General features: G+C 39.7%; 1 protein-coding gene across 2 annotated transcripts in view; it reads left to right on the top strand.

Moving 5' to 3' along the window:
* Positions 1-26,677, top strand: part of ZNF385B (zinc finger protein 385B) — a 235,235-nt gene that overhangs the window by 129,114 nt on the left and 79,444 nt on the right. For both annotated transcript variants that reach the window (XM_032783818.2, XM_075070077.1), the window contains exon 2: positions 12,835-12,977. In XM_032783818.2, the coding sequence (XP_032639709.1) occupies positions 12,835-12,977 (143 nt within the window). The remainder of the gene's footprint in view (positions 1-12,834; positions 12,978-26,677) is intronic.

Consider the following 26,677-nt stretch of genomic DNA (forward strand, 5'->3'; position numbering starts at 1 on the left):
ATGTTTTACTTTGATAACTCATGCTGTTGACATTGTGAGGCTGACATTGGGAAAGGGATTATGGGTAAATTATACTGTGTATTTTATAGCTACAACATTCCAGGACGAAAACCTCATAAAAATTTCCATAGATGTTAAGTGAATGAAAATGTATTGTCCTGTCATGTAAATTATTTACCCAGTTATTTACTAGCAATCATTTTTATGTAAACTAGTTATTCTGGGAACTCTTCAGATATTTTTGCTATATCTCTCTCAACTGCATAATCAATATGTAAATAAATCCTACATATCTACTGTAAACTTTTTTTATGGTACACTTACATTTTTTGCAATCTGTTTATAACTCCTAATATTGTGTGGGGAAAAATAAGTAAGCAGGGGTGTGAAATCCTGGCATGTTAAGTCGAAACTCCAATTAACTGCAAAAGGGTCAGGGATTTCATTCCAGGTTTGTATACTGTATGGCATGTTTAGGAGAAATCCTAAATACATTTGACATGTAGAAACACTTTGTTTCAAAATATCTGCTTTTCTACAACTCAGAGTGTGAGAGAGCATGCATGTAGAATCCTGTTGATACATATAATCATAAGATATTTCTTCATGAATGATTGATAATGGAAATATTAGTGTTACATTCCACATTTTCATTTCAAAGGACAGAATGATTTTCATAGTTTGGCTTGTTTATTTTGTGAAGTTGAGTTAGTTATCTATAATAGTGCTATAACTTATCTATATAGATCCTACAGTTTTATACAATATGGTCATGCCATATGAAACGAATGCAGAGTTTGTTGCAGCAGTTATGTCAAAAAGGCAAAACCTTTCAGAACCTAATGAGATCCAAAATGTTTGGTGTATCCGTTTCTCTAGTTTTGTTCCTATGCAAGGTCAGACATGGACTAAAATAGTGTTTCTGTGGGTTGCCTTGCCTCCTGATTTTTGGGCGAGTGGACTTTCTACTAATCATATCTTACCCAATAGCCATTAGTAATCGGTCTGGATGACTAGTCATTCCTTCTGCCTTTTGAAATACCACCTTTGACAATTCTACAGGTTTTAAATAGGTAGCCATATATGTTGATGCAAGTGCTTCATATTCTTTAGATCACTTCATAGGTCAGTGAAAGAATTGACTGTTCCATTGATGTTTGAATAAGGTTTGAGAGGAATGAAGTCAATACAACTTCTAGATTTCAAATTATGTATGCATCACAAAGGTTTTTGTGGTAATTATATTGACTCTTGAAGGAACTCATTCATTAATTAGTACAGTGCTTTGGGGATATAAACTGCTTAGTATTTTTCCCGTTGTCAGTGGAAAGCAATGGAAGTGTCTCATACACGCTGCTGTTTTGTTTCACAAGTTATTTTTAATTATAAGTTACGTTGCCTGGGCAGTGCTGCTCTCTCAGGATCATGTTAATTTGCCATTTGGGAAATTCAGATAAAGAATTGGTCTTGAAAGTCACTCTCTCTCCTTTAGTTCTGACAAGCCATGGTAGCCTACTGGTAGCAAATGGCAAGCTCTAGCTTTTATTCTGCTGACTGTGTTTTAGGGGGGAAAATGGAAGAAAAACTGATAGATTTAGTCACATAGCATTTTGTTTTCAGGGTGTGTAGGGGGGAGAATCTCAAAGTTCACCTTCCTGAAAATGCTTAATGCACTACTTCTAAAATATGGCTTTGCTTCAATATTATGATGCCTGCACCTCACCATTTTCAGAACTAAATACAAATTTCATTTATTTGACTTAGCTTTCTCTTTGTAATCTCTCTCTCTCTCTCTCTCTCTCTCTGATATACTCAGAGACATACAACACTTTCACTGACACAACTAAGCAAAAAAATAAACAGGAAATCCTCAAAGCCTATAAACTAATCAGGGGAGCGAGAGAGAGATTATTTCTGTTTTTAAATGCATGTAATTCAGATATTGTGGGGATAAATCATATATAAATACTTAGATTTAGTAACCTGCAAGGATCCACTATATTTGTATGTCATTTCTGGAAATATCAGCTCCTAATGAAACTAGATAGTAATGGGTCATATTGTAGCAGGGATCCAGATAATAGAACATCATTTTAATAGTGATTCTGCTCTGAAGGGAGAACCCTAATTGGTTATTTTTAATACATATTTCATTAGATCTTTAAAAACATCATTTACTTGAACACGTCACTCTTTCCATATAGTTGTCTGTAAATAAATGTACTACAGACTCAAAGGGAGGGGTAGCTCAGTGGTTTGAGCATTGGCCTGCTAAACCCAGGGTTGTGAGTTCAATCCTTGAGGGGCCATTTAGGAAACTGGGGTAAAAATCTGTCTGGGGATTGGTCCTGCTTTGAGCAGGGGGTTGGAGTAGATGATCTTCTGAGGTCCCTTCCAACCATAATCTTCTATGATTTTATGACTTATTCCAGGGATGTCAGAGTCCTTAGAGGAGTAGATGTTGGCTCAGATCATTATTTTTTAGTGGCCACCTTACAAGTTAAACTCAAAAAGATCACAAAGATGGACTGAAAAGGGTGTTAAAGCAATAAAGTTCAAGGACAAAGAAACAGGTCAGATTCCAGACTGCACTTCACAACCATACCAGTGTTTAGCAGGACTGAGCTGTTGAAAGGCAGGAAGACATATGGTCAAACTGAAGAAAGATGGTAGTCAAGATATCTGAGAAAGAAGTGGACTGCCAAAGATGGCAGAAGAAAGATTCACGAATTGCATCTGGAACATGGGCAGTTACTGACTAGCAGAAAGTTATAAAAGCAAAAAAGGAACAGTGCAAGACACATGCCCAACTCTTAAAGGTGGATGCAAAATACAAAGAAAAGGATAAAGAAGAGTTTCAGAAAAGAGGCATGGTACCAGGAGAAAACTGCAGAGGCAGAAGAAGCAGCACAGCGGGGAGATTTGAAGAAGCTTCATAAAACAGTGAAAGACCTCTCAGGAAGAACCAGATTCACTGGAGATAAGAGCATAAGAATGGCCGCACTAGGTTAGACCAAAGGTCCATCTAGCCCAGTATCCTGTATTTGGATAGTGGCCAGTGCCAGGTGCCCCAGAGGTAGAGGTGAAAGTAAGCTAGTATGGTATGAAAGTAAGAGCCCGGACCGGCTTCCCCAGGCAGCAGTCCTTGGGCAGCAATTTAAAGGGCCTGGGGCTCCGGCAGTTGCTACCGCCTCAGGCTCTTTAAATTTCCACTGGCTCCAGCAGCAGGGCTCTGGTGGCAATTTAGAGGACCTGGGGCGGTATCAGCAGCTGGAGCCCCGAGCCCCATTGCTGGAGCCCTGGGGTAGCGGCGGCGGGGCTCCAGTGGTGAGTTAAAGGGCCAGGGGCTCCCAGCCGCCACTACCGCAATGGGCCCTGGGCCCTTTAAATTACCAACGGCTTCAGCAGCGGGGCTCCAGTGGCACTTTAAAGGGACCAGGGCGGTAGTGGTGGCTGGAGCCCTGGGCCCTTTAAATCACCACCTGAGCCCCAGTGCCAGAGCCCCGGGCTCTGTCAGCAATTTAAAGGGCCTGGGGCTCTGCTGTGGTAGCGGCAGCTGGAGCCCCAGGCCCTTTAAATGGCCCCCAAATCCTGGGACTCCCAGCAGCCTGCACCACTACCACAGCCAGAGGGCTCCCCCCACCCCACTCAGGACTCCAGTGTACTGGTAAGTCCTTTAAGTTAGTTTCACCCCCACCCTGAGGGAATGAGCAGAACAGATAATCATCAAATGATCCATCCGCTATCTCTCATTTCCATCTTCTGGCAAACAGAGGCTAGGGACACCATTCCTGCCCATCCTGGCTAATAGCCATTGATGGACCTATCCTCCATGAATGTATCTAATTCTTTTTGAATATTGTTATGGTCTTGGCCTTCACAACATCCTCTGGCAAGGAGTTCCACAGGTTGACTGTGCATTCTGTGAATCCTTCCTTTTGTTTGTTTTAAACCTGCTGCCTATTAATTTGATTTGGTGACCCCTAGTTCTTTTGTTATGAGAAATAGTAAACACTTCCTTATCTACTTTCTCTACACCAGTCATGATTTTATAGACCTCAATAATATCTCCCCTTAGTCGTCTCTTTTCTAAGCTGAAAAATCCCAGTCTTATTAATCTCTTCTCATGTGGAAGCTGTTCCATACCCCTAATAATTTTTGTTGCCCTTTTCTGAACCTTTTTCAATTCTAATATAACTTTTTTGAGATGGGGCGACCACATCTGCACACAGTATTCAAGATGTGGAGTACCATGGATTTATAATAGAAGCAACTGATATTTTCTGTCTATTATCTATCCCTTCTAATTATTCCCAGCATTCTGTTTGCTTTATGACTCCCGCTCACATTGAGTGGAATTTTCAGAGAACTATCTACAATGACTCCAAGATCTTCTGAGTGATAACAGACCCCATCATTTTATATGTGTAGTTGGGATTATGCTTTCCAATGTGCATTACTTGCATTTATCAACATTAATTTCATCTGCCATTTTGTTGCCCAGTCAGTCAGTTTTGAGAATCCTTTTGCTCTTTGCAGTCTGCCTGGGTCTAACTATATTTAGTAATTTTGTATCATCTGCAAATTTGCTATCTCACTGTTTACCCTTTTCCAGATCATTAAATAGTTGAATCGGACTGGCCAGAACAGACCCCTTAGGGACACACTATTTACCCTCTCCATCTGAAAACTGACCATTTACCTATCCTTTGTTTCCTATCTTTTAACCAGTTACCATCCATGAGAGCACCTTCCTCTTACCCATGGCAGCTTACTTGCATAAGAGCTTTGGGGAGGGACCTTGTCAAAGGCTTTCTGAAAATCTAAGTACATTAATTACTGGATTGCCTTGGTCCACATGCTTGTTGACCTCTCAAAGAATTCTAGTAGATTGGTGAGGTATGATTTCCCTTTGCTAAAACCATCTTGATTCTTCCTCAACAAAGTATGTTCATCTATATGTCTGACAATATTGTTCTATTATAAGTTTTAACCAGTTTCCGGTACTGAAGTCAGGCTCACAGGCCTGTAATTGCTAGCATCACCTCTGGAGCCCTTTTAAAAATTGGCACACGTTAGCTATCCTCCAGTCATTTGGTACAGAAGCTGATTTAAATGGTAGGTTACAGACAACAGTTAGTAGTTCTGCAATTTCACATTTGAGTTCCAGAACTCTGGGTGAATACCATCTGGTCCTGGTGACTTATTGCTGTTTAATTTATAAATTTGTTCCAAAACCTCCTCTAATGATACCTCAATCTGTGACAGTTCATCAGTTCTGTCACTTAAAAAGAATGGCTCAGGTTTGGGATGCCCATCAGGAATTCTCATGGACAGAAAATACATGAAGAACAAATCAGGCAATGGAAAGAACATTTCCATGCTGAATTAACTGTCCAGAATCGGTGATCATGCACATGTTCAAGAGAAATGCCAATGCTAAATTAGAAATAGAAAAGGGGCCAATAACACCCAATGAAATTAAAGCAGACATCAAAGGTCTCAAACAGGTGAAAGTTCCTTGGGTTAACAGAATTCAAGCAGAGGTACTAAAGGCAAGAGATGAAATTCTTACTGAGGAGTTACCAAGACAGTGTAATGGAATATGGATGAAAGAACAAGTGCCACAAGACTAGAAAGATGGAAATATTATGGTGTTGCCAAAAAAGGGTGATCTTAGTGCATGAATTGGAGAGGTATTGTACTATTATCAATCCTTGGCAAAGTATTGACTATGAGAATGAAGAAAGGACTGGATGAAATATTGTATGAAAAAAAGGTTGCATTCCATCTAGGTAGAGCATGTTTTGAACAGATATTGACTCTTCGACAGATCACTGAAAAAGCTATTGCTTAGCAGAGCCTCATTTTCATCAATTCTGTTGACTTTAAGACACCCTGTGGAATATTGCTAGAAGCTATGAGATATCAGACAAGCTGCTCAACACAATACTTTTATATAATGGAAGTAGATGTACAGTAAGATTGGATACAGGCCTGGATGAGTGGTTTGATATTATGACTGGAGTTAGACAAGGTTGTTTATCACCAATTCTCCTTGCATTAGCAATAGATTGCATGATAAAGTGGTCAACAAGAAGCATAGTAAATGGTGTAAAATGGGTTAGCAGGGATGAATTAAAAGACCATGACTTTGCTGACAATATTTCTTTACTAAGCATGGAACAGAATGATTGCTCTTACATCAGAGGTACAACAAGAAGCAGCAAAAATTGGACTGAAAGTAAATGCAGAGAAAACAAAGATTAGGAAGATAGGAAATGGAACAACAGGTGCAAAGGTGCATGTAGATGGAAAAGAAATGGAACAAGGTGGAAAAGTTCTGCTGTCTCGGGAGTGTGACGACATTTGAAATTGGCTGCAATAAAGCCATTCATACAAGATTAGGGAAAGCAAACAGCACTTTTGGAAGGCTGAAGACCATCTGATCAAAGAGAGGTCTCCCCACTAAACTGAAGACTATATCCTGTGATTGTACTGAGCGTGTTACTGTGCAGAGCAGAGACTTGGCTGATGGTGGTGACTAACAGGATGAGAGCAGAAGCTGCCCATCACAGATGGCTGAAGAAGATAATATGCTTTTCATGGAAAGACAAAATAACAAATGTGAGAAGAGGGGCATTGACAGAACTGGATGTGCTAAAAAAAATTATCAAAGAAAGAGGGCTCAGATGGTTGGGACATGTACATTATATGGAAGATGGGAGACTTGCTGAGCAAGCATAAAATCGCATAACCTACAGGAGGGAAGAGAAAGTGAGGAAGGCCAAGGAAGAGCTGGCAGGAGAGAGTGAGAGGATATTGAATAAGCTGGCTTCATCTAGGAAGAAATACAACAACTAGTGAATAACTGTGATCATTGGATGAACTGGACTGCCTGATGTGTCAGCAACACAAGAGGAACTCAAGTTTAAGGTAAGGACTCATACAGGACGTTCTGTTTTTAGTGCAATGATCCTGTTCAGGGTATAGGCAGTGGAGCTGAAGCAAACTTTATTCAGTCTGAAAGCCTCAGTTTTGTTTCTGGCTCAGAATTGTTTATATTTAAAAACCACTTCAGTGTGGTGTTCAAAAATATTTTTGACAATGTTCAGAAGTTCTAGTACAAATCAGTAAATGGTACTGAAAGCTTTACAGCCCTGAAAAGGGTCACAGATTAGTGCACAGAGTGTGAGATTTAAACCATTTTAAACATCTCATGTCTGCTCCTCGGGGTTCCAAACCTTTAAAGGGAAAATCAGGTACACTGGATGACAATCTAAGGTGAGGGTTGTGATTGCAGCCTATGAATGAATTCAGCCAGTGTCTGCACGGCCAAAGGGATGACTGTTGTCCATCTTGAAGGTGTGTTCTAAGTTCCAGCAGTTGATTTGATAATCTGGCCTGATGTTCTGAAAATGCAGCACTAAAGAGAGAAAAGAAAACATACAACCCCACCCATTCCTTCAGAGGTTCCTGTTCTGCTACCATCCCACTCATCTGCAACTTCTTGCCTTGAGTGGTAGTTGTTACTATGCAAAGCAACCCTAAGAGCTTGTCTACACTAGCACTTTACAGCACTGCAAGGGTGTGAAAAAACACCCCCCTGAGCGCTGCAAGTTTTTGTGCTGTAAAAGTGGCAATGGGAGCCATGCACTGGCTACATCGCTGGGAGCTATTCCCCTCATGAAGGTGTTTTTTTTTTATAGTGCTGGGAGAGCTTTCTCCCAGCACTGGTGCCACAACTACACAGCCATGTTAAAGCACTGCCGCAGCAGTGCTTTAATGTTGCTAATGAAGACATGCCTTTAGTGATTCAGCATGGTTGGAACTAGTGGAAGGATTTGAAGATAGGGAGAGGAGGATGGGCCGCTACTAAACTGAGCAGATGGTAAATTTAGATTTAAAAAAAGAGCCCTTTCTAAATAGGGATTAGCAGTGTGCATGACAATATGTAACTATCATCTCTCTGCCAATACTCTTTAGAATAACTGGTCTTTCCTGTCCTGCATGGTAGCTTTATGAAGCACACCCATTTGGTACTGAATGAGATGCACTTGGGATTTGAATGTAGATTTTGAGGTGAAAGATTGTCACCCAAGTCTGTGTTATCTAACCTCCTCCCCATTCTCACATAGCAAATTTTGTTGGGACAGGTAACCTTGCATTGGAACCATGAGAAAAGTCTTGTGTTATACAGGAGATTGACTGAAGTATTGCTTCCCACCATTACTAACAGTACAACAGCAGTACTTTCACCATCTAATCTATTAACTATACATAGTTATTTGCTATCAAACAAATCAAACTACAGTAGTTAACCCTGACAGTTTTTGATAATCAGTGGGAAAAAAAATCTCTCTCTGATTTTCAGGTAGTTTGAAGCCATACCTGGATGATAGCAGATGCTATCTAAGAGACACAGTATTTGTTACATTGTTCTGAGACACCTTTGCACAGGAAGTGAAAGGTGAATTTATTCTAATAAAATGGGAAGCACTCTGGATCTTCAACTAGGATTTAAGAAACTGATTTCATCCCTTAGCTTGTCAGAGTGGTTCTGCTGAGGACTAATATGTTTTTTGGCAAAGTCTCTGCCTGTTTCTTGAAGCTGATGATGTAACTGTAGATAATTCAGGCAGCTGGAGTCAGAGTAGAAGCAGCAGCAGATGAACTAGAAAAAATGTCGTATGATAGAACACCAGGAAACAAGCTTGTAGGAAATCTTTTGGGGGGGGGTTAAATGGTTATTTTAATCCAAACACCAGATATTTCTTTGTAGAATATATCCTAATAGTACACATGGAAAGAATTTTCTTATTTCTTGAAGGCATTACAATAAAAAAATATGTTAAAATAGTGTTTAAACTAAAAACTAGCAGGTTGAGGTGTGTGAATGAATTTGCAAGAAAGATCACTTATGTTTATGCCCAAGATTTACTAATATTTTAAAACAATCCCACAGTAAAATATCTGCATCATTAAAATGCTAATAAAATGGTACACATCTGCTACATTTATAATGATAATAAACATTGTCAGCTACATCTTTGTTGTGCCAGTATTCCTGCTTGGTTCATATTTGCACACAAATTTCATTGGGTGATAGTGGGATTGTGTTTGACCTTTAGGGGGAATTTTGGTGCAACTCGGTGTTCCATCCTGCTTGATTGGATGACTCTCAAGTGTAGAGGTTCTAGCTTTGTCACTTTTGGTCATCTCTTCCTGCTTACATTGCCAGGGATTTTTACAGGGAGGTTGGAGGGAATGAGGCGAGTCAATGGGCCTCTGTGACTTGACTGGCAGGGGTAAGGTAAGTAGAGGAGAGGAATTTTTAAAGTCAACTGGTGTCGGAGGAGAGTGAAAATAGTTGAACACAGGTTTACTTGTGAACTGCCTTCGCTAATCAAACTGTGGGGTGCATGTTTTATGTAAGTTCTGTAGAATCTCTGAATCTGTCCTGGTATCCTGAAAATATTCCAGGTTTAATTACTCTGACATCCCATATCATAGACTGCACAAATTGCAGTGAGGCTTCTGGTATATGTTGTGTTAAATTTGAGATATCAGTAGTCAGCCAGGATGTACCAAGAAGAGCGCACAGAGATATGGAAAAAATAGTGAAAACTTATTTCTGTGATGAATACTCACCACAGCCTGGTTAGAAGGCATAAGAGGTCAGTTACGACAAAAACTCAGCCTTAATTTTAATTTTAAACTGAAATTATAGCTCATTCGTAATTGAAGCAATATTTATAAGTTTGGCTAAATGAAAATATGTAAATATTGGTTTACTGAAGAATTAAATTGACAATGGCTGGAACATTACCTAATTAGAAGCACAGTGTGTAATTAAATACATTGTAGCAGTTTGAATACAATACTGCATTCTGTGTATCTAATATATCAGAATCAGCTAGTAAAAGTACAATACAATCATCTTTTTGCAGCTGAGGACAATTCCTTTGGTAAATCTCTTGATGCACTATTATCCTGTTGATCTATCTTTTCACTGCAGATCTAAGGAAGAGGCTGTATGTGCATTAGACTGCCATTAGTTTTTTTAGCATTTATTATTTCACACGAATAAGCTCTGACCTACAGTTAATTAAGCACAATTCTTGATGAGTTTCACAAGTCTATGCAAAATATAAAATCTAATTTACTTAAAGATTTCAAACAGTATTTTAAATTTTGCAAATGATGGGGTTGGGAAATGAGAAAATGTAGGATAATTTTATCAGGATTAGTCTTCCTCTCAAGAAGGAATGTAACCAGCCTGGTGGGGCACTGCTGCAATCTTCTGTCCATCTCTTCTGTGACCCCAGGATTTACCAATGTACAAAGAGGGGAGGATTGTGGTCTGTAATTAATCTAATAAACTATAACATTAGTTTCAGCCACTGCATAAGAATGTAATGTATTTACCCTCTCCTATTCAGTAGTATCTACAAAGGACCTGTCTTGAATGGCAGACCATCTAATCAACCCAGGTAGCCACAGCATCACAACACTCAATCTGATTGTCAAATATAGTAGAATAGATTTTAGATAGTGTGTATGAACCTATGCTGGTGAGATCAAAAGAAGAGGGAACAAATGCATTGCCTTTTCTGAGTGAAGTTTCACTCAGTGTCCCACTCAGAGATTCTAAATGCACTGGGCCAGATCTACTTAGCCAGCTCCTATAGACTGCCTGGCATATCTCAGATGAGGAAAGGAGGAAGAAGGTAACTGGAGGGCTAGTGGTAGGAACAGTATTAATGGAAAGGCAAAGAATCTGTTAGATGGGGGCAAAGGAAGCTAGCAGGTAGAGAAGGCAGATGATCAACTGGCTGTGCTGATTGCAGGGCAATGGACGAATTGACTGGGGTTGGCTGTGTGGTAAAAGGATCAGTTGAGTTGTTGTGGAGAAGAGGATGGATTCCTGATGTTAGAGGATCAGTTGCTTGGTTAAAGATGTATGTGGAGCTGAGGATGTGATCAGTAGGATTGCATGGAAGGGTGTGATACTTTTGATTGACTTGGTGAGCTGAGAGGCTGCAGGGGCTATGCAGCAAAGGTAATGAGTTGAGCAGTTTCAGGGGGAAAAGGGTGGGTTTGGGCAGAGACTGAATTGGCAGCGCTGAGGAGGAGTAATGATGGGTAGGGACTCAGTTGACTGGAAAGCCTTGGAAGAGTTGAAGATCAGTGCATTGTTTGTAGTAAATGTTTTTAATTTACAGTATCTAGAAGTCACTTGACACATGAATTGAAGAATATTTTGCAACCCCAAATAGCAGAATGTAAATCCAGTTATTACAGATTTGCATTTGGAGCTCCAGAAATAACATTTTTAAAGTAAGGTATATAATGAAAAAAAAGTCTAATCTGGGGTGTGAATGCTCTCTGTTTCAGAAGAAGAGCAAGGGAAGGGAGCAGAGAGAGAAAGAGACATCTTCGGTGAATGAAGTTCCCTGGCAAATATTCAGAATTCCCACTGGAAAATCCAGCCAGAGATTAGGCTGAGAGTTGCCTTCTCCTGCCCTCAGGAATGGATAAGGAGAAGGGAAGTGTACAGCTAGAGAACCAGCAAAATGTGGCTTTGCTGTGAACCATTCTGCAAAGAGGGAGAGCATGACCTTCTGCAGATAACTGACAAGCAATTTCTTTGTGGCTGTTGGGACACCTGTGCCATTAGATGGACAAATCTCCTATAATTTCTGCTGGTGCAAACCCCTTTGCTCCCCTCCCCCTGTGAGATGAGGGAGTCAGGAGCTGTGCAGAAAGAAAGGATATAGGCCTGCTTTTGTATTAAATATTAATCTGTTCAGTTTTAGACAGTCATCAATTAGGAAATATTCCACCTGTTTGAGGCCACGTTTTGGCTGTGCATATTTATAGAAAAGGTTCCCATTGACTGAACATTTGGAAAGCCTTAGTTTGGAAAGAAAGATGTAGGGTTAAATTAAGAAAATATTGTTGAAGGGTGATGTTGAGGCAAAGTAAATTTGGTTTATTTTTATGCTGTATGGTTATTTAGTATAAACATATGTTGTGGGCTTACTACATATTTCTTGTCAAGTATCAGAGGGGTAGCCGTGTTAGTCTGGATCTGTAAAAGCAGCAAAGAGTCCTGTGGCACCTTATAGACTAACAAACGTATTGAAGCATGAACTTTCATGGCTGAATACCGATGAAGTGGGTATTCACCCACGAAAGCTCATGCTCCAAAATGTCTGTTAGTCTATAAGGTGCCACGGGTCTCTTTGCTCCTTTTACTTATTTCTTGATTTCTTACATTTTTAATCAGTAGGCCTTTTTTTAGATTAAAAAAAAAATCTTTGAGTCATGCTTGTGCAGCATTAAGCACATTAGATGCCATTATAAGAGAGAAAAATGAATGCACAACACGTGTTAAAAATACCTCTGTGTCCCAGCTTGCATAAATGTCCACTCTCACTGATCTCATAGGCAACTCTGAATTGCAAAAGCATCCGTTTGTAACAGGTGCCAGCCCTGCCTTTCTGGCTCATCAGAATTTTTGAGCCTTAGAAGTGTTTTTATTCTGCCTGTCCAATGTGATTTATGCACCATATGTCTCCTCTTCAAAATCTGAGCAGCTATGGGCATGGGGAAGTGTTCTGCCTCTTCTAGACTGAGAAGAAGTAGGCATATTTTAATTGTATTAACTCCTACTGAACCACTTTATCAAATGTGTGTCATGTTTATTCTTTACAGGTTGTTAGCCAGAGGTAATATTTTTCTACATTTACAGAGTGTATGTGTATAAAGAAAAGGCATTTTTGTCTAAGAGGGAATGATGAATTCCTATTTTTGGTTTGTTCTTGGCAGGCAGTACATGCCATACTACTACACTTCCTGCCCTTGTGCGCACACCGACTCTGATGATGCAGCCTTCACTGGATATCAAGCCCTTTATGTCCTTTCCTGTGGACAGTAGTTCTGCTGTTGGACTCTTCCCAAATTTTAACACAGTAAGTCAATTTGTGTTGATGTTATTAGCTCCCTCCTCAGTCTATGCTTTCTCTGCAGATTCTATTAATCAGTACATGAAGCTTGCCTTAAAACACTGTGTGTATTGGTTACATCAAACATTAGATAACCCTTTTCAACCCTTATGATAGCTAATTTCTGACATATGGAACAGTGACAGAATGAAATTCAGTATTCATTTGTATATACCTTCCCTTTTAGCCCATCCTGTTGCATGGTTCCTGATGCATGGTTACTGTCGAGGTTCCAACAAATACAAACTATACTTTTGGGGATGTGGTTGGCATGCAAAAAGAACAACACAATGTACAGTTAGCAAGCAATAGTGATCTTGTGTGAGTGTGTGTGCACGTGGACATGCATGCATATATTGTGAAATAGAAAGACTAAAGACGATTTTAAAAAAAATAGATCATTTTCATATTAAAGATAATAGGCAAGCCTTTAGCTGATACAGATCAGCCTAAAACCATTGTAACCAATGAAGTTACTCAGACTTTCACTAATTGAATATCTGGCCTATCACTAAATGAAGAGAAGTGAAACTGAAATTGATGTTTAATCAGCCAAAGTGAAAAACAATTTCTCATTAACTCATGTTTACTTTTGATTCATTTTCTGTTTACTGTGTTTTTCTTCTGAAGAATTGCACCTCTATTTTTGCAATGCATTTTCAGTAAAATGATGGCAACATGCAGTTAAATCATTGACAAAGCTGCTGCCCAGTTTTTTGAGTAAAAAATAACTGTTTTTACAGTCTAATCTTTATTTTTAATTGCTCTTCCTTCCTTAATTGCCCCATAATAGATTCTAAATATTATTAAAATCTCTATTGTTAATGTCCTTTACAGTTCATTAAATTATTCCCATATGCTTATTGCATACAACTTAAAATTAATATTTTGTGTGTTTGCTGAGCTTGTTTTTTTTCCATGTTCAGATAATTCCTCAGGGAATCAGTCTGTAAATAACAAGTTAATAGCAACAGAAAGGAGAATGGTTCAGGTCATTGTGTGAATAAATTCTGTCCAGTCAGTAAATATAGTTTGTTCATACATAAGAATTACATGAATTGTATAGCATCATAGTTGTCACTGAAATCAGAAAAAAATTGCATTATCAGCACCACCAGACAGTGCTTATTTGAACTACTGCCAAATGTTTCCTTTTGCAAACTTATCTTCTGTATGACGTGAAACAGCAAGAGGATTTTTTCTCATGACTTGTAAATATATTCTGCAGAGATGTCTTGTGTTGTGGTACATAGTGCTGGAGGGGATTATGGAGTAGCATACCAACAACTTCTTTCAAAGACCATTATAAGACATTTTGAATATTAATGTATTCATTGGAAAATACACACAAGGTGTATGTGTGCATATGCAAAAAAGCATTCCAGATGTGCTTAAGGTGTGAGGAAGCTGGAACCAAAAATGGTACTGCAAATGAGGGCATACCATTCTCCAATACACAATCATTGTGATATGTTCTGTTCTAAGGTACTTAGGCATCTTATTTGTTTTTCTTTGTTTAATGCTGCTGTACGTTAGCCAGAGTCTTTAACTGAACTTTTTCTTTGAGAAACCTGCAAATGTCAAGCCTATCAGTATGCATTATTTATTACCATTATTATTGACCATTTAAATTGCAGTAGTATCTGGAGGCCAGTCTGACTGGACATGTTGACTGTTTTTGCCAAACGTGTTTCTTTACACTTACCCAAGCTAACTTCCATCTGCCTCGTCCCCTATCCAGTGTTTAAATCCACCTGGAGCCACTCACAATTCTGTGGTATTTAGTATCCAAAAGAGCAGCAAACTTCAGCTACTTTCTGTCTACTTTCTCCCTTGAAATCACTGATAACTATATTAAACAGCGCTGGTACATGTCACAGACACACCATATTTTAACCTCCATTCTCTGAGAAGCAGTAGTTTACTTTTACTCCCTTTTTAATTCACAAGAATTTGCCCCCTCCGCCCCATTATATATTTTCCTTAATAGCCTTTTATGATGGGCTTTGTCATTTGCTAATGGGCACAATCATCCCTGACTGTCTTGTATTCATTCTTATTAACTAAACATATGCACTGAAAATATATATTTTACATCATGATAATATGAGTGATGGCTTTAGGACCAAACCCTGTTGTTTTTCTCTGTCATTGTAAGCCTGAGCAAACGGTGTGTAAGGCAGGGTGGGAGAGGGGGTGTATGTGAAATCTGATCTCTCAAACATTGCAAAATTTTTGTAAATAAAAGGGAACCCAAATGAATACATAATGTATGTAAGATCTAGGTCTAAGTCTGGGCCTGAAGGAAGCCATATAATTAAAAAGGCTTTGTATCATCTTCCCAAGTGCCAATAGCACATCATAGATTAACAGTATGCATTAGATATTGTAGGACCCTGTGAGTTTCCAGACCTAGAAACCTACAGATTTCACCCATGAGAGTAATTAAAGGAAATTTAGGCCCTGATCTCACAATGAATTAGCATTAACCTCTGTGAAGTCCAATTAACTTTGACAGGCTAGATACAAAGGCTGGATCAGGGCCTTCATTTATGTCTCCATACCTTTTTGAGGTTTGGAAAAGAACCTCCTGAAAATGAAACGTCTCTGTTTGTATTCAACTGTCAGTTTGCTAAATGTTTTCTAAAACTTGACATAGGTGGAGACAATTTCTGGCTTGTTAATTGTAATGATTCAACAAGAAAAGAGCTTCTGCTTTACATTTGATGATGCAGCAAGTATCAGGGCAAGAAAATACAGTGATGATAAATGGTAGTAAATGGAAAACGTCTTAAAAGGAACATCTCTGAGACAGCACGTTCTTTCCTGAAGAGCATGATATTTTCAGAAGAATTCTCTCCTTTATTTATGGAAGTATATATAAAACTAGGTTAGACCCTTTTGTAAATAGTTAATCTTGACAGTTTTTAATACTGAAAACATCTGTGATACTACAGATGTAATCTAAGTATTCTCACTTCATTTGCTAAAATATGCTGTTTTCTGATTAGTTGTTTCTCTGCCTGCATGGGTTATTTTTAAGTGTAATATACATTTTCTGCACTGATTTGATTTTGTGTGTGTGTTTTTTTTCCTGACTGAACTGATTATGTGGCTCAGTAAGGAGCTTTAGAATATGTGGTGGCTCTGGATTTTAATTACGTATATATTCTATCTATGAAGGGGTAAATTCAGCCTACCATTGGCCTTATATTTAAAATGTAATTTAAATCAAATTGCTGCCTCCCTGTGTGGGTGCAGTAGATGGGGGACAAAAATGAACGGATCCCCCTCCCATGGTATTTATTTAAGGAGGAGCCTTAGTTTGGTTGCTGCTGTTCAGGCTGCTGAGGGAGAAGCTAGCCAATGCAGACAGCACTAACAAGGCCAGCAAATATGTGTCAGGGTGAAGTCCATGGAAAGTGTCAGAGTAGGCGTGACCCTGCCAGAAACTGGACCTTGATTGCAGAGTACCCCTTTAACAGAAATGTAGCAACTGTCACCTCAAGTGTGCTTCCCCAGTCAGACTTCAGATATTGTTTGCCTCCTGCTGAATAGAAATAATGACTTCAAAGACCTTTGCTCAGCTACTAATCTTCCCTGTCCTCCATAGCTCTAACTCATCTACAGCAGAATCCTCTATGTACAACTTGCACTGGATCCTCAGCTCGTGTAAATTGACACATGGATCTGAGGATCTAGCCCTTTCTATGTAAGATATGGCATTTTATGAGTTATATACCCAATTTACAGGTAACATACTGTACAAAAATGTGCTTATTAATCTGAGTTCATTTTTAACCTGCAAAAAATTATATGTTTAGAAATTATTAAAACCTTTGAAAATTGGTTAAGTAATTGATTCTAGACAAGTATATTTTTAGACATCTATTGTTAAAACAATAGGTTAGCTCACCCATCACCTACAAGCATGTCAGCTGAAGTTATCTCTGAAGGAAATGTATTGTTACATTTAAAAAAAAACAACAACAACCCTATGATAAAAACATTAAGGTTGCAAAGACAAGCACTCAAAAGTTAGGAAATGTCATAATTAAGGATCCCTGTGCAACCTTATTTTGGCCCCTTATCCATATGCATTACGATACAGTATTTAATTATATAACCTGCCTCATTAATCACACAACTTCTTGCTCCTGCAACAAATAAGGCAAGGATCCTACAGACAACAGCCTCTTTCAGCACCCGGCTATGATTAATTGCCTGATCACCATCCATTCTGTGTACTGAATGGGGCTCTGGTCTTGCAGAAAAAATAGTTTGTGATCAGGTAGCAAAAAGTATAGCACAGTGCATACGCACAAAGTTATAACTAGCTGGGAAATAGAATTTCAGTCATACAATAAAATTCTGTTCTTGGAAATTGCAGTTTTACCACAGAAAATTATGATTTTGCAGAAAGTGAATTTTCAGAGTTCTCAACCAGCTCTAGTGATAAGCAACTGAAAATAGGATCTTTTATTAGAAAGTGTTGAGTAGCCTACCTTGTTACTAGCTGTGTCGTCTACAATGAGAGGTGTATGTTTTCCAAAAGACAAGAAGGTTTCTACTGTCTCCTCAGAAGAGTGGATTTTGGAAGAGAGCAGCACTCCATGATGTAAATTTCTTCAAAATAATACAAGCGAACTGTCATTCTGTTACTGTGTAAAAGCAATATTAAACAGTTTCTGAGTATCATAATAGAAAGTAATCAGCAATTCATATGCTTTCCTTCTGAGTTTACCTTGGCCTCGGGGATAATCAAGCATTATAATCTCAGTGGCAGCTTTCATATTAGTGAAATATTCCACATCTAACTAGATCCTGATTTGATTTCTAAATGCCAACTTGCACCTTCACGTTTTGGAAAACTCAGAGGGTACCGTGGTCTAGTTATTACTGCAGCGCCTATTCCTCTTCAAGCAGGGCACATAGGCTGATTCTGTACTGATATATGGGTCCCCTCTCACAAACTGGACAGAGGCATCCAGAGCTGTCAGTCCAGATGAGCCAGGTTGGTGGGAGGGAATAACTGCCTAATAACTTACTGTCAGAAGCCACTGCCTCTGCTCTAGTCCTGGGCAGGCAGCTCAGGGCCACTTACTCCAGACATGTCATGGAGTCACCAGGCCAGTGCTCTGGAACTGCTCTGTATGAAGCCAGTCAGGACTCTGGTGCAGCATGCCTCCTCTCTCTAGCGCGCTGTCTCCAGGGCAAGAAGTTTACACAGCTTTGGCCTTCCTGGATCTGACCTCGGAGCATTCAGCATCCCTTTTCATACCGTGCGCTTCCTGCAATGAGTCTGCTTGGGTGGGGCTCCTGGGGAAGCAAACAGTCCTGCAACTCAACTCTGTAGTCAGACATGACTTTCAGCGAGTGGTGAAACAGAAGGTTTATTAGTTAGCAGAAACATAGTGTAGAACAGAACTTGTTAGCATAGAAATCAGTGACTTTCAGCCAAGTCCATCTTGAGGGGACCCTGGCCCACATACCCTGGAGTCCCCCACAGCAGACTAAACTTGATGCTGCTGCTTCGATTCCGACATGCCCATTGCTCCTCCTCCAGTCTTTGGGTCGCTTTCCTGGGCAAAGTATCTCCTGACTGCATCCCCCTCCTTGTACTCAGGTTACGAAGGGCACCATCCATAATTTACATGCAGGCGGCTGGACTGTGCCCAGAGAGGGCTGCTGAAGACCAGGGGAGCTAAGAAGGAGCTCCTGGCTAGCTGTCAGGCTGAGCAAAGACTGAACCCAGAGCCTACCCAGACCAAGTGAGGGTACCATGATGGACCCTGCTGGTCTGGTTAAAGGCTGAGCTCATTTAGGGCTGCTGTATAGGACACACACCTGAGGATACCACGATGGATCCCTGTTGGACTGTTACAGGAGAGCAGTTTCTCTAGGGAGGAAGCCTTGGTGGGAATGTAAAGACTTTATACACTGGAAGGGGTGGGTTTGTTCCACCTGCAAACAACTCTGGTCACTGAAGATCTGCCAAAGAAACCATCGGCCAGCGGAGCACTCTCAAGAGGCAAGTGCCACCCTGTTCCAACTAAGAAATAGCAGCTTACACCTGACCAGAACAGGGGGTGCTCCTGTGAAGCAGGTGCTGCCCCATTCCAAAGCAGAGAGATTGCAGGCTCACATCAACCAGGAGGTGACGCTCGTGAGGCAGGTGCTGACCCTGTTACAGTCACACAAAAATTGCAGCTGGTAAGGAGAAGCTTCTGCTTTTCTATTGAGACTTTTGTCCTTATTGTCTCAATTCATGTTCAAGGCATATTCTTTCTTTAAGTTTCAAGTTAGATCTGCTTAATCATGAAGAAATCCTTCATTGATTTCCTTCCACACTTTACTTTTACCAGAAGTTCTTCAAAGGATATTGGTTAATGTGTTTTACTGATCAAAAGACTATTGATTTTTAAGTCAAGAAAACACATTGCTCCCTTAGTTGATTACAAGGAGTGGATGACAGTTATCAACTGGTATACCAATGGCAGACTCAGCCCTGGTCTGCCTTTCATCTTTATATTTGGGATTTTGCAACATGGCTATAATAAAAATGTGCTCTAGGTTAGCATATTGTTTCTAGGGCTGTCAATCACAGTTAACTCACGTGATTAACTCAAAAAAATTAATCATGATTAATTGCATTTATAGCAATAGAATACCAATTAAAATTTATTAAATTTTTTTGGATGTTTTTCTACATTTTCAATCTTGATTTCAATTACAACACAGAATACAAAGTGCACGGTGCTCACTTTATATTATTTTTATTACAAATATATGCACTGTAAAAATGATAAAAGAAATAGTATTTTTCAATTAAGCTCATACAAGTACTGAAGTGCAATCTCTTTATCATGAAAGTGCCATTTACAAATGCAGATTTTTTTTTGGTTACATAACTGCACTCAGAAACAAAACAGAGTAAAACTTTAGAGCCTACAAGTCCACTCAGTCCTACTTTTTATTTTGCCAATCGCTAAGACAAGCAAGTTTGTTTACATTGACAAGACATACTGCTGCCTGTTTCTTATTTACAATGTCACCTGACAGTGAGAACAGGCGTTCACATGGAACTTTTGTAGCCAGCATTGCAAGGTATTTACATGCCAGATATGCTAAACACTCATGTGCCCCTTCATGCTTTGGGCACCATTCCAGGGACATGCTTCCATGCTGATGATGCTCGTTAAAAAATAATGCATCAATTAAATTTGTGACTGTACTCCTTGTGGAGAGAATTGTATGTCTCCTGTTTTTTTTACCCACATTCTGCATATATTTCATGTTGTAGCAGTCTCATGATGATGACCCAGCACGTACTTGTTTTAAGAACACTTTCAAAGCAGATTTGACAAAATGCAAAGCCATGTGAGATTTCTAAAAATAGCTACAGCACTCAACCCAAGGTTTAAGAATCTGAAGTGCCATCCAAAATCTGAGAGGGCCGAGGTGTGGAGCATGCTTTTAGAAGTCTTAAAAGAGCAACACGCTGATGTGGAAACTACAGAACCCAAACCACCAAAAAAGAAAATCAACTTTCTGCTGGTGGCATCTGACTCAGATGATGAAAATGAACATGCGTCAGTCTGCACTGCTTTGGATTATTATCAAGCAAAACCCATCATCAGCATGGAAGCATGTCCTCTGGAATGGTGGTTGTAGGATGAAGGGCCATATAAATCTTTAGCACATCTGGCCCGTAAATATCTTGCAACACTAGTTACAACAGTACCATGCGAATGCCTGTTCTCACTTTCAGGTGACATTGTAAACAAGAAGCAAGCAGCATATCTCCTGCAAATTGTAACCAACCTTGTTTGTCTGAGTGATTGCCTGACCAAGAAGTAAGACTGAGTGGACTTGTAGGCAATAAAGTTTTACATTATTCTATTTTTGAATGCAGTTTTTTTGTACATAGTTCTACATCTGTAAGTTCAACTTTCATGATAAAGAGATTGCACTACAGCAGTGCTTCTCAAAGCTGGTCCGCCGCTTGTTCAGGGAAAGCTCCTGGCGGTCTGGGCCGGTTTGTTTACCTGCCGCATCCACAGGTTCGGCTGATCACGGCTCCTACTAGTCGCAGTTTGCCACTCCAGGCCAATGGGGGCTGTGGGAAGTGGCAAGGGTCGAGGGATGTGCTGACTGCCCTTCCCACCACCCCCATTGGCCTGGAGTGGTGAACCGCGGCCAGTGGGAGCTGCGATCAGCCGCACCTTTGGACATGGCAGGTAAACAAACCGGCCCGGACTGCCAGGGTCTTTCCCTGAGCAAGTGGCGGCTTGACTCTGAGAAGCACTGCACTACAATACTTGTATGAGGAGAATTGAAAAATACAATTTTTTAGTTTTTACAGTGCCAATATTTGTAATAAAAAATAAATATAAAGTGAGTACTGTACACTTTGTATTCTGTATTGTTATTGGAATTAGTAAACATCCAAAAATATTTAAAATAAATGGTATTCTATTGTTTAACAGTGCGATTAATCACGATTAATTTTTTTAATCACTTGACAGCCCTACTTGTTTCCTCTCTCTAGCTATTGTATTTTATATGTATATGAAAAGTAGCAGTGTTAGAGTTGGCCAGTAAAGATTAGGCTTCTCATGTCTTTTTCCTTCCCCACATACTTGGCCCAGCCTAAGTTCCCTTTATACGGCTCAGCGTCACAAAGGGGACTTAAAGCTGCCTTTGTGGGGATGCTGGGAATTTCCATATCATCTAGAGATGGCATAAAGTCTGTACTTCCCACACCTTCTATCCTTCATAGCATTAGCATTCTGGGGGTGAGAGGAGATTCCTTCAGCTAGCACAATTTAGAGCAGCCCTCTTCTAGAGAAAGGGATTGTTCAATCCCCAGCCAGTTTCAAGTTCAAGGGAGACGAAAAGGGGGCTTAGAGCCACATTTGCTTCTCCTCACGTCAGCATTTTTTCATGTAGATTTTCTTATCCCATTCTAACAGACCCACTGTAAGCAGAATAACCCTGCTTTCAGTGTTTGTTAAACATTTAATGTAAAGAGACAGATTTTGAGTAAGGATTTGACTTCTTGCACGTCTTAGAAACAATAACATAATTTCATTCTCCCTCTCCCCCCCCCCCACTCTCCCAATCTGAAGGCAAAAATAGGTGTGTTTTTTTCCAAATGAGAATCAGATTTTGAGTAACAGCATCATTAATAATAAATAAGTTACATAACATCTTCATCAGAGGCTCATAAAGTTTTTTTAAACACTTTAAATAGCCTTCTCAACATCTCTGTGAGGTTGTAAATACTACAACCATCACTGTATGGATGAGTAATACAAAGCATAGAATTTAAGTGGCCTGCCTAAGGTTAAATGGTGAGTCAGTAGAGCCCCTAGTAGATCCCAGATTTCCATATTCCCAAACTTATGCTCACTATTCGAGCTTCCTTCCTTGAATTTCTGACTCGTCTTTACTAGTTTGCATTTCACAGTCCTATATATTTTCCATATAGACACTAATGTAATAGCAGTGGTGTACGCTGGCTGAGCTAAAAGAGAAGCTGTTAACTTGATACTCTCAAGCTGGATTCCATTTCCAATAAAAAGGAAACATTTAGTCTCAAATTCACCAATTTCTCTCTCTCTCTGAAATCTTTTGTCAGTGTACTTATCCTAAAGTGTCTTCAGCATCTTTTAGGTTGTCTACATCAGCTTCAAACCAGCAGTCTTATCTGAAGTGTAACATTTCCTGTCATAAGGGGAACCTGTCTTGTAAACAGTTGAGGATGGTATCCTGAATACCATTCTCCAGTTAAGGGTCAGTTGTCACTGACATTATAAACCCAGTTTTTTTTAGAGAACAGTGCTCCCCTCCTGAGAATACCCTGCATAGGGGTCTGGGCCCTCTGTCAGTACTTTTCCTGTAGAGTGTCCTTCTGATTCTTAACAGTTTGAGCCAGGATCTTTGTAAAGAACAGACAAGGGGTTTACTCTATTATAGTTTTTAAAATTATCCTCTTCATTACTTTCTATTTTTTACAGCACCAGCAGTATGTGTGCAGACCATATTATTTCCAGGGGCTCAGTTTCACACACTGAAAGCACCAAACAAGAAATTATTTTTAGCCTTTTTTAAACACATACAAAAATAATGAATGGGGGGGGGGGCAGACAGAACAGTCAACTCCCCCAAAATAGTAATTAAAAAAAATTCCCATAAATGTGCATTTTTCTGAGTCTCTGAATCTGTTTCTGTAGAGTTTTTTAAAGGCCTAATCCCTTGCTTGAATGTTTCTTAACTCTCGTTGCTGGAGGGACCGGGAAGAAGATCTTGTTTTAGATGACAGTTTATTAAAGTCTGAACTTGTTTATTTTTCAGACAAAACAAGACAGACACACACATGAAGGGAGAAAAGAAAAAGAATAGCAAAAGATCAGAAAAGGTATCTTTTGTGTCTGATTGTTCAATTCTTGAAAGACCACAGGTAGAGAAAGTGGTGCACTACTCAACTTGCCACTCCTTGGGTAGGGAATTTGACATGCCTTGCTCTGAAAACCTTTTTCTTGGCTGATTTCTGAGATGCAAAGTTTTACTGAAGTCAGGCTGTTGGGCCTTATGCTTAGGCTGCCAAACTGGGCATAGCAAAGCATTGCAAGATTATATTTGTCTGAGTCAAACTCTTGTTAGAAGGAAAAAGAGAGAGAGGTAGGAGTGAGGTGGAAATTAACACATGAGATGGAGAATAGTAGGCATCTTAGAATAACATCTCAAGAGGTTTTCAAGGCACCCCATAGAGATGATGGTCTCATCTGGTTATTTTCTCCTTGTATGATCTGTTCATAACATCTTTCAGGGTCAGGTAAAGGAAGATCTAACAGTGTGAATGATAGTAAATCCCTAGGTCTCAGCGCGGGGTGGCAGAGAAGGATTAGTGACCGTGATGGTGATGGAGAACATTAGTTCCCAGTGCAATGCTGTTGGCAAAAAGGTTAATGCAATCCGTGGATGAAGACACAGGGGCATATTGATTAGGACCAGGAAAATATTACAGTATTGGTTAAACTGTTACTGGGATACTGTCTAGTCCTGGTGTCCACACTTCACAAAGATGATGAAAAAACTGGAGAAGTATTAGAGAAAAGCTACAAAATGATCTGAGGTCTGGAAAAGATGCCTTATCATGAGACACTTAAGCAGCTTAATCTATTTAGCCTAACAAAGAGAGGGTTAAGAAGTGATGCGATTACAATCGATAAGTACCTACCCATGGAGAAGGTGTCATACTCAGGCTGCCCTTCTAATCTAAGAGAGACAGGCACCAGTTTCACTGGCTAGAAGTTGAAGTATGAAAACTTTATACTAACAATAACACTCAACTTTTAAATTGTGAGAGTAATTAGTCATGGGAATGGCTTCCTGAGGGAGGTGGAAAATTGATCATCACTTGGAACTTTTAAATGGAGATTGGATGTCTTTCTGAAAAACAATGCTCTGGCTAACCGCAAGTTATGGGATTTCATAGTAGAGAAGGGTAACTCTCCACTGGATGTGGGTCAAAGGCTTGTGCTACTCAGGAAGTCAGACAAAATGATCATAGTGGTCCCTTCTGGCCTTAAAATCCATGAACTCATACGTTACTGAAGAGTTTGCGTACAGTAACCTCCATGGCTGCACCCTGTGGATTTAAGCAGGTAGAAGGAAAATCTGATGGAGTAGAAACAGTGTTTGTCTTGCTCCATCCAAGCCTGCTGGTTTCCCATCAATCCACCAAAAAGGGGTTTTCATAGGAAAACATGCTACGGAGACAGTACTCCCCACTTCTGTGGGCACAGCCTCCCCTCTCCATAAAGGCAAAGGGAAGGAAGGGGAGCCTAAATGGTACAGTCAAGAGACAGAAAATCAATGCCAAATACTCAGCCTAGTACTCATGACTGCTAATAAAAATAATGCAGAATTCAAAACCAATTATAAAGGCCTAATTTACACTGCTGGAAGGGAGAAGGTAAAGAATTGAAATTACTAATCTAGCCTCAGTTAACATTACTGTGTAACATTTGGGGCACAGACACTCCCAGCTCAGAACACTGCAGGACAGTAAGAAATCAGGGACTGTTAGGATGGAGCAGAAACCTGAACTCTGAATTTTCTCTGTCTGGGCACTGCACATAATTTTAACATTGTTTTTGGTGTATTTCTGTACTGTCCGGCACATCAGCAAATGGGGAATAATGAATTACTATCTGTTTTTTAAATTTGTCATTTTATTAGACTATTTTGGGCTCAGTTTCACTGATAGAGCCCAGTTTCCAATCCCTAGGCCAGGGAGAAGTTCCAGAGTGCGGGTCACAGCCATATGTGTTGTTCCACACCTGGAACTTGCTGGCACAGTTCACAAAGTGATCAGTGCTGATTTGGGGCAAATGCTGTGGGGTTCACAGACAGAGTTCAGAGTTTCTCCCATCATGGGAACCCCTGGGGGGTGAGGAAGGCATACATTGATATTGATAAAACCATCCCTTAGCTCTGATTTCTACCTCAGGCACTTCTGCCCCTGTCAGGGCAAGGGTTGCAAACTGTACCCTACCTGTGCTCACACAGGAAAGGCAAGGCCAGTACTGAAAAACAATAATGATGGCAGAGATAAATCTCCCAATGAAATCCTGGCTCCACTGAAATCAATGGGAGTTTTGCCATTGACTTCAGTGAAACTAGGGTTTCACCCTCTGTGCTGATACTATGTGTAATTAAGAAATCAAAGCACATAATAGCTATATAAAGATGATGGTGTTAGGAGCACCCTTCAGTGTGGTGACAAGATTATCATAGATGACCACAATTAGAAATTACTATTCTTTCTTTTAGAATTAGCCATTCTCATGTTCTTGGAGTCAAATGCTAGGGATTTTGAAGAAGCTGTCTCTTGTCTCAAATCGCCACCAGGGTGTGTGTGTGTGTGTGTGTGACTTTTCCAACTCCAAAACATTTTTACAATACACCAGCAGGGCATACTACAGCAGAGAACATTGACGGTTTAAAAAAAAAAAAAAAAAAAGTGTTGTCAGGGCTGACTCCGGGGTGTAAAGTGATGTAAAGTGAGCAAAAAAAAATATAATACACTGTTCAGTTGAATCTTAAATTACACTTGGCTTTGACCCAGTGACAAGGGTTATAGCAACATTTCTGTGTGTGTGTTATATACTGTGTATTGTGACAAATGTAGTAGTGGTAGTAAAAAATTGTAAATGATTCTTGCCAAAGTGCATAATTTATCACTGAGCAGAGGATTGGGATGGAATTGTATTTATTTACCTAATATTTTAATTTTTTTCACATTCAACTTTTTCTACTGTCAATCTGTGATTTTTACAGTGTGCATTTTAAATGTGTGCTCTGTTTTGAATAAATGTGTCTATCTTCATAACTCTTATCAGTCATCAAAATATGTAAGAGTACTGGGGGTAGATATGGTGTTAATGACAGTATTTAAATTAAGCTCCAATATATAGTGGTTCTTCATAATGGCAGCATGCCCACCTCTCCTGAGGAGGTTTAAAGTTGAAATGCAGAATGAAATCTTGTTGGCATCAAGCCTAGTGCCTGGATCTGACCCTATGGGTTTGCTTGTTACTGGTTGCCGAACTATGTATTTTAAATAATAAAAGAAAAAAATGGAAGAGTTGTCTAAT

This window comes from Chelonoidis abingdonii, chromosome 10 (assembly GCF_003597395.2).
Source record: "Chelonoidis abingdonii isolate Lonesome George chromosome 10, CheloAbing_2.0, whole genome shotgun sequence".
Classification (NCBI taxonomy): Eukaryota; Metazoa; Chordata; order Testudines; family Testudinidae; genus Chelonoidis; species Chelonoidis abingdonii.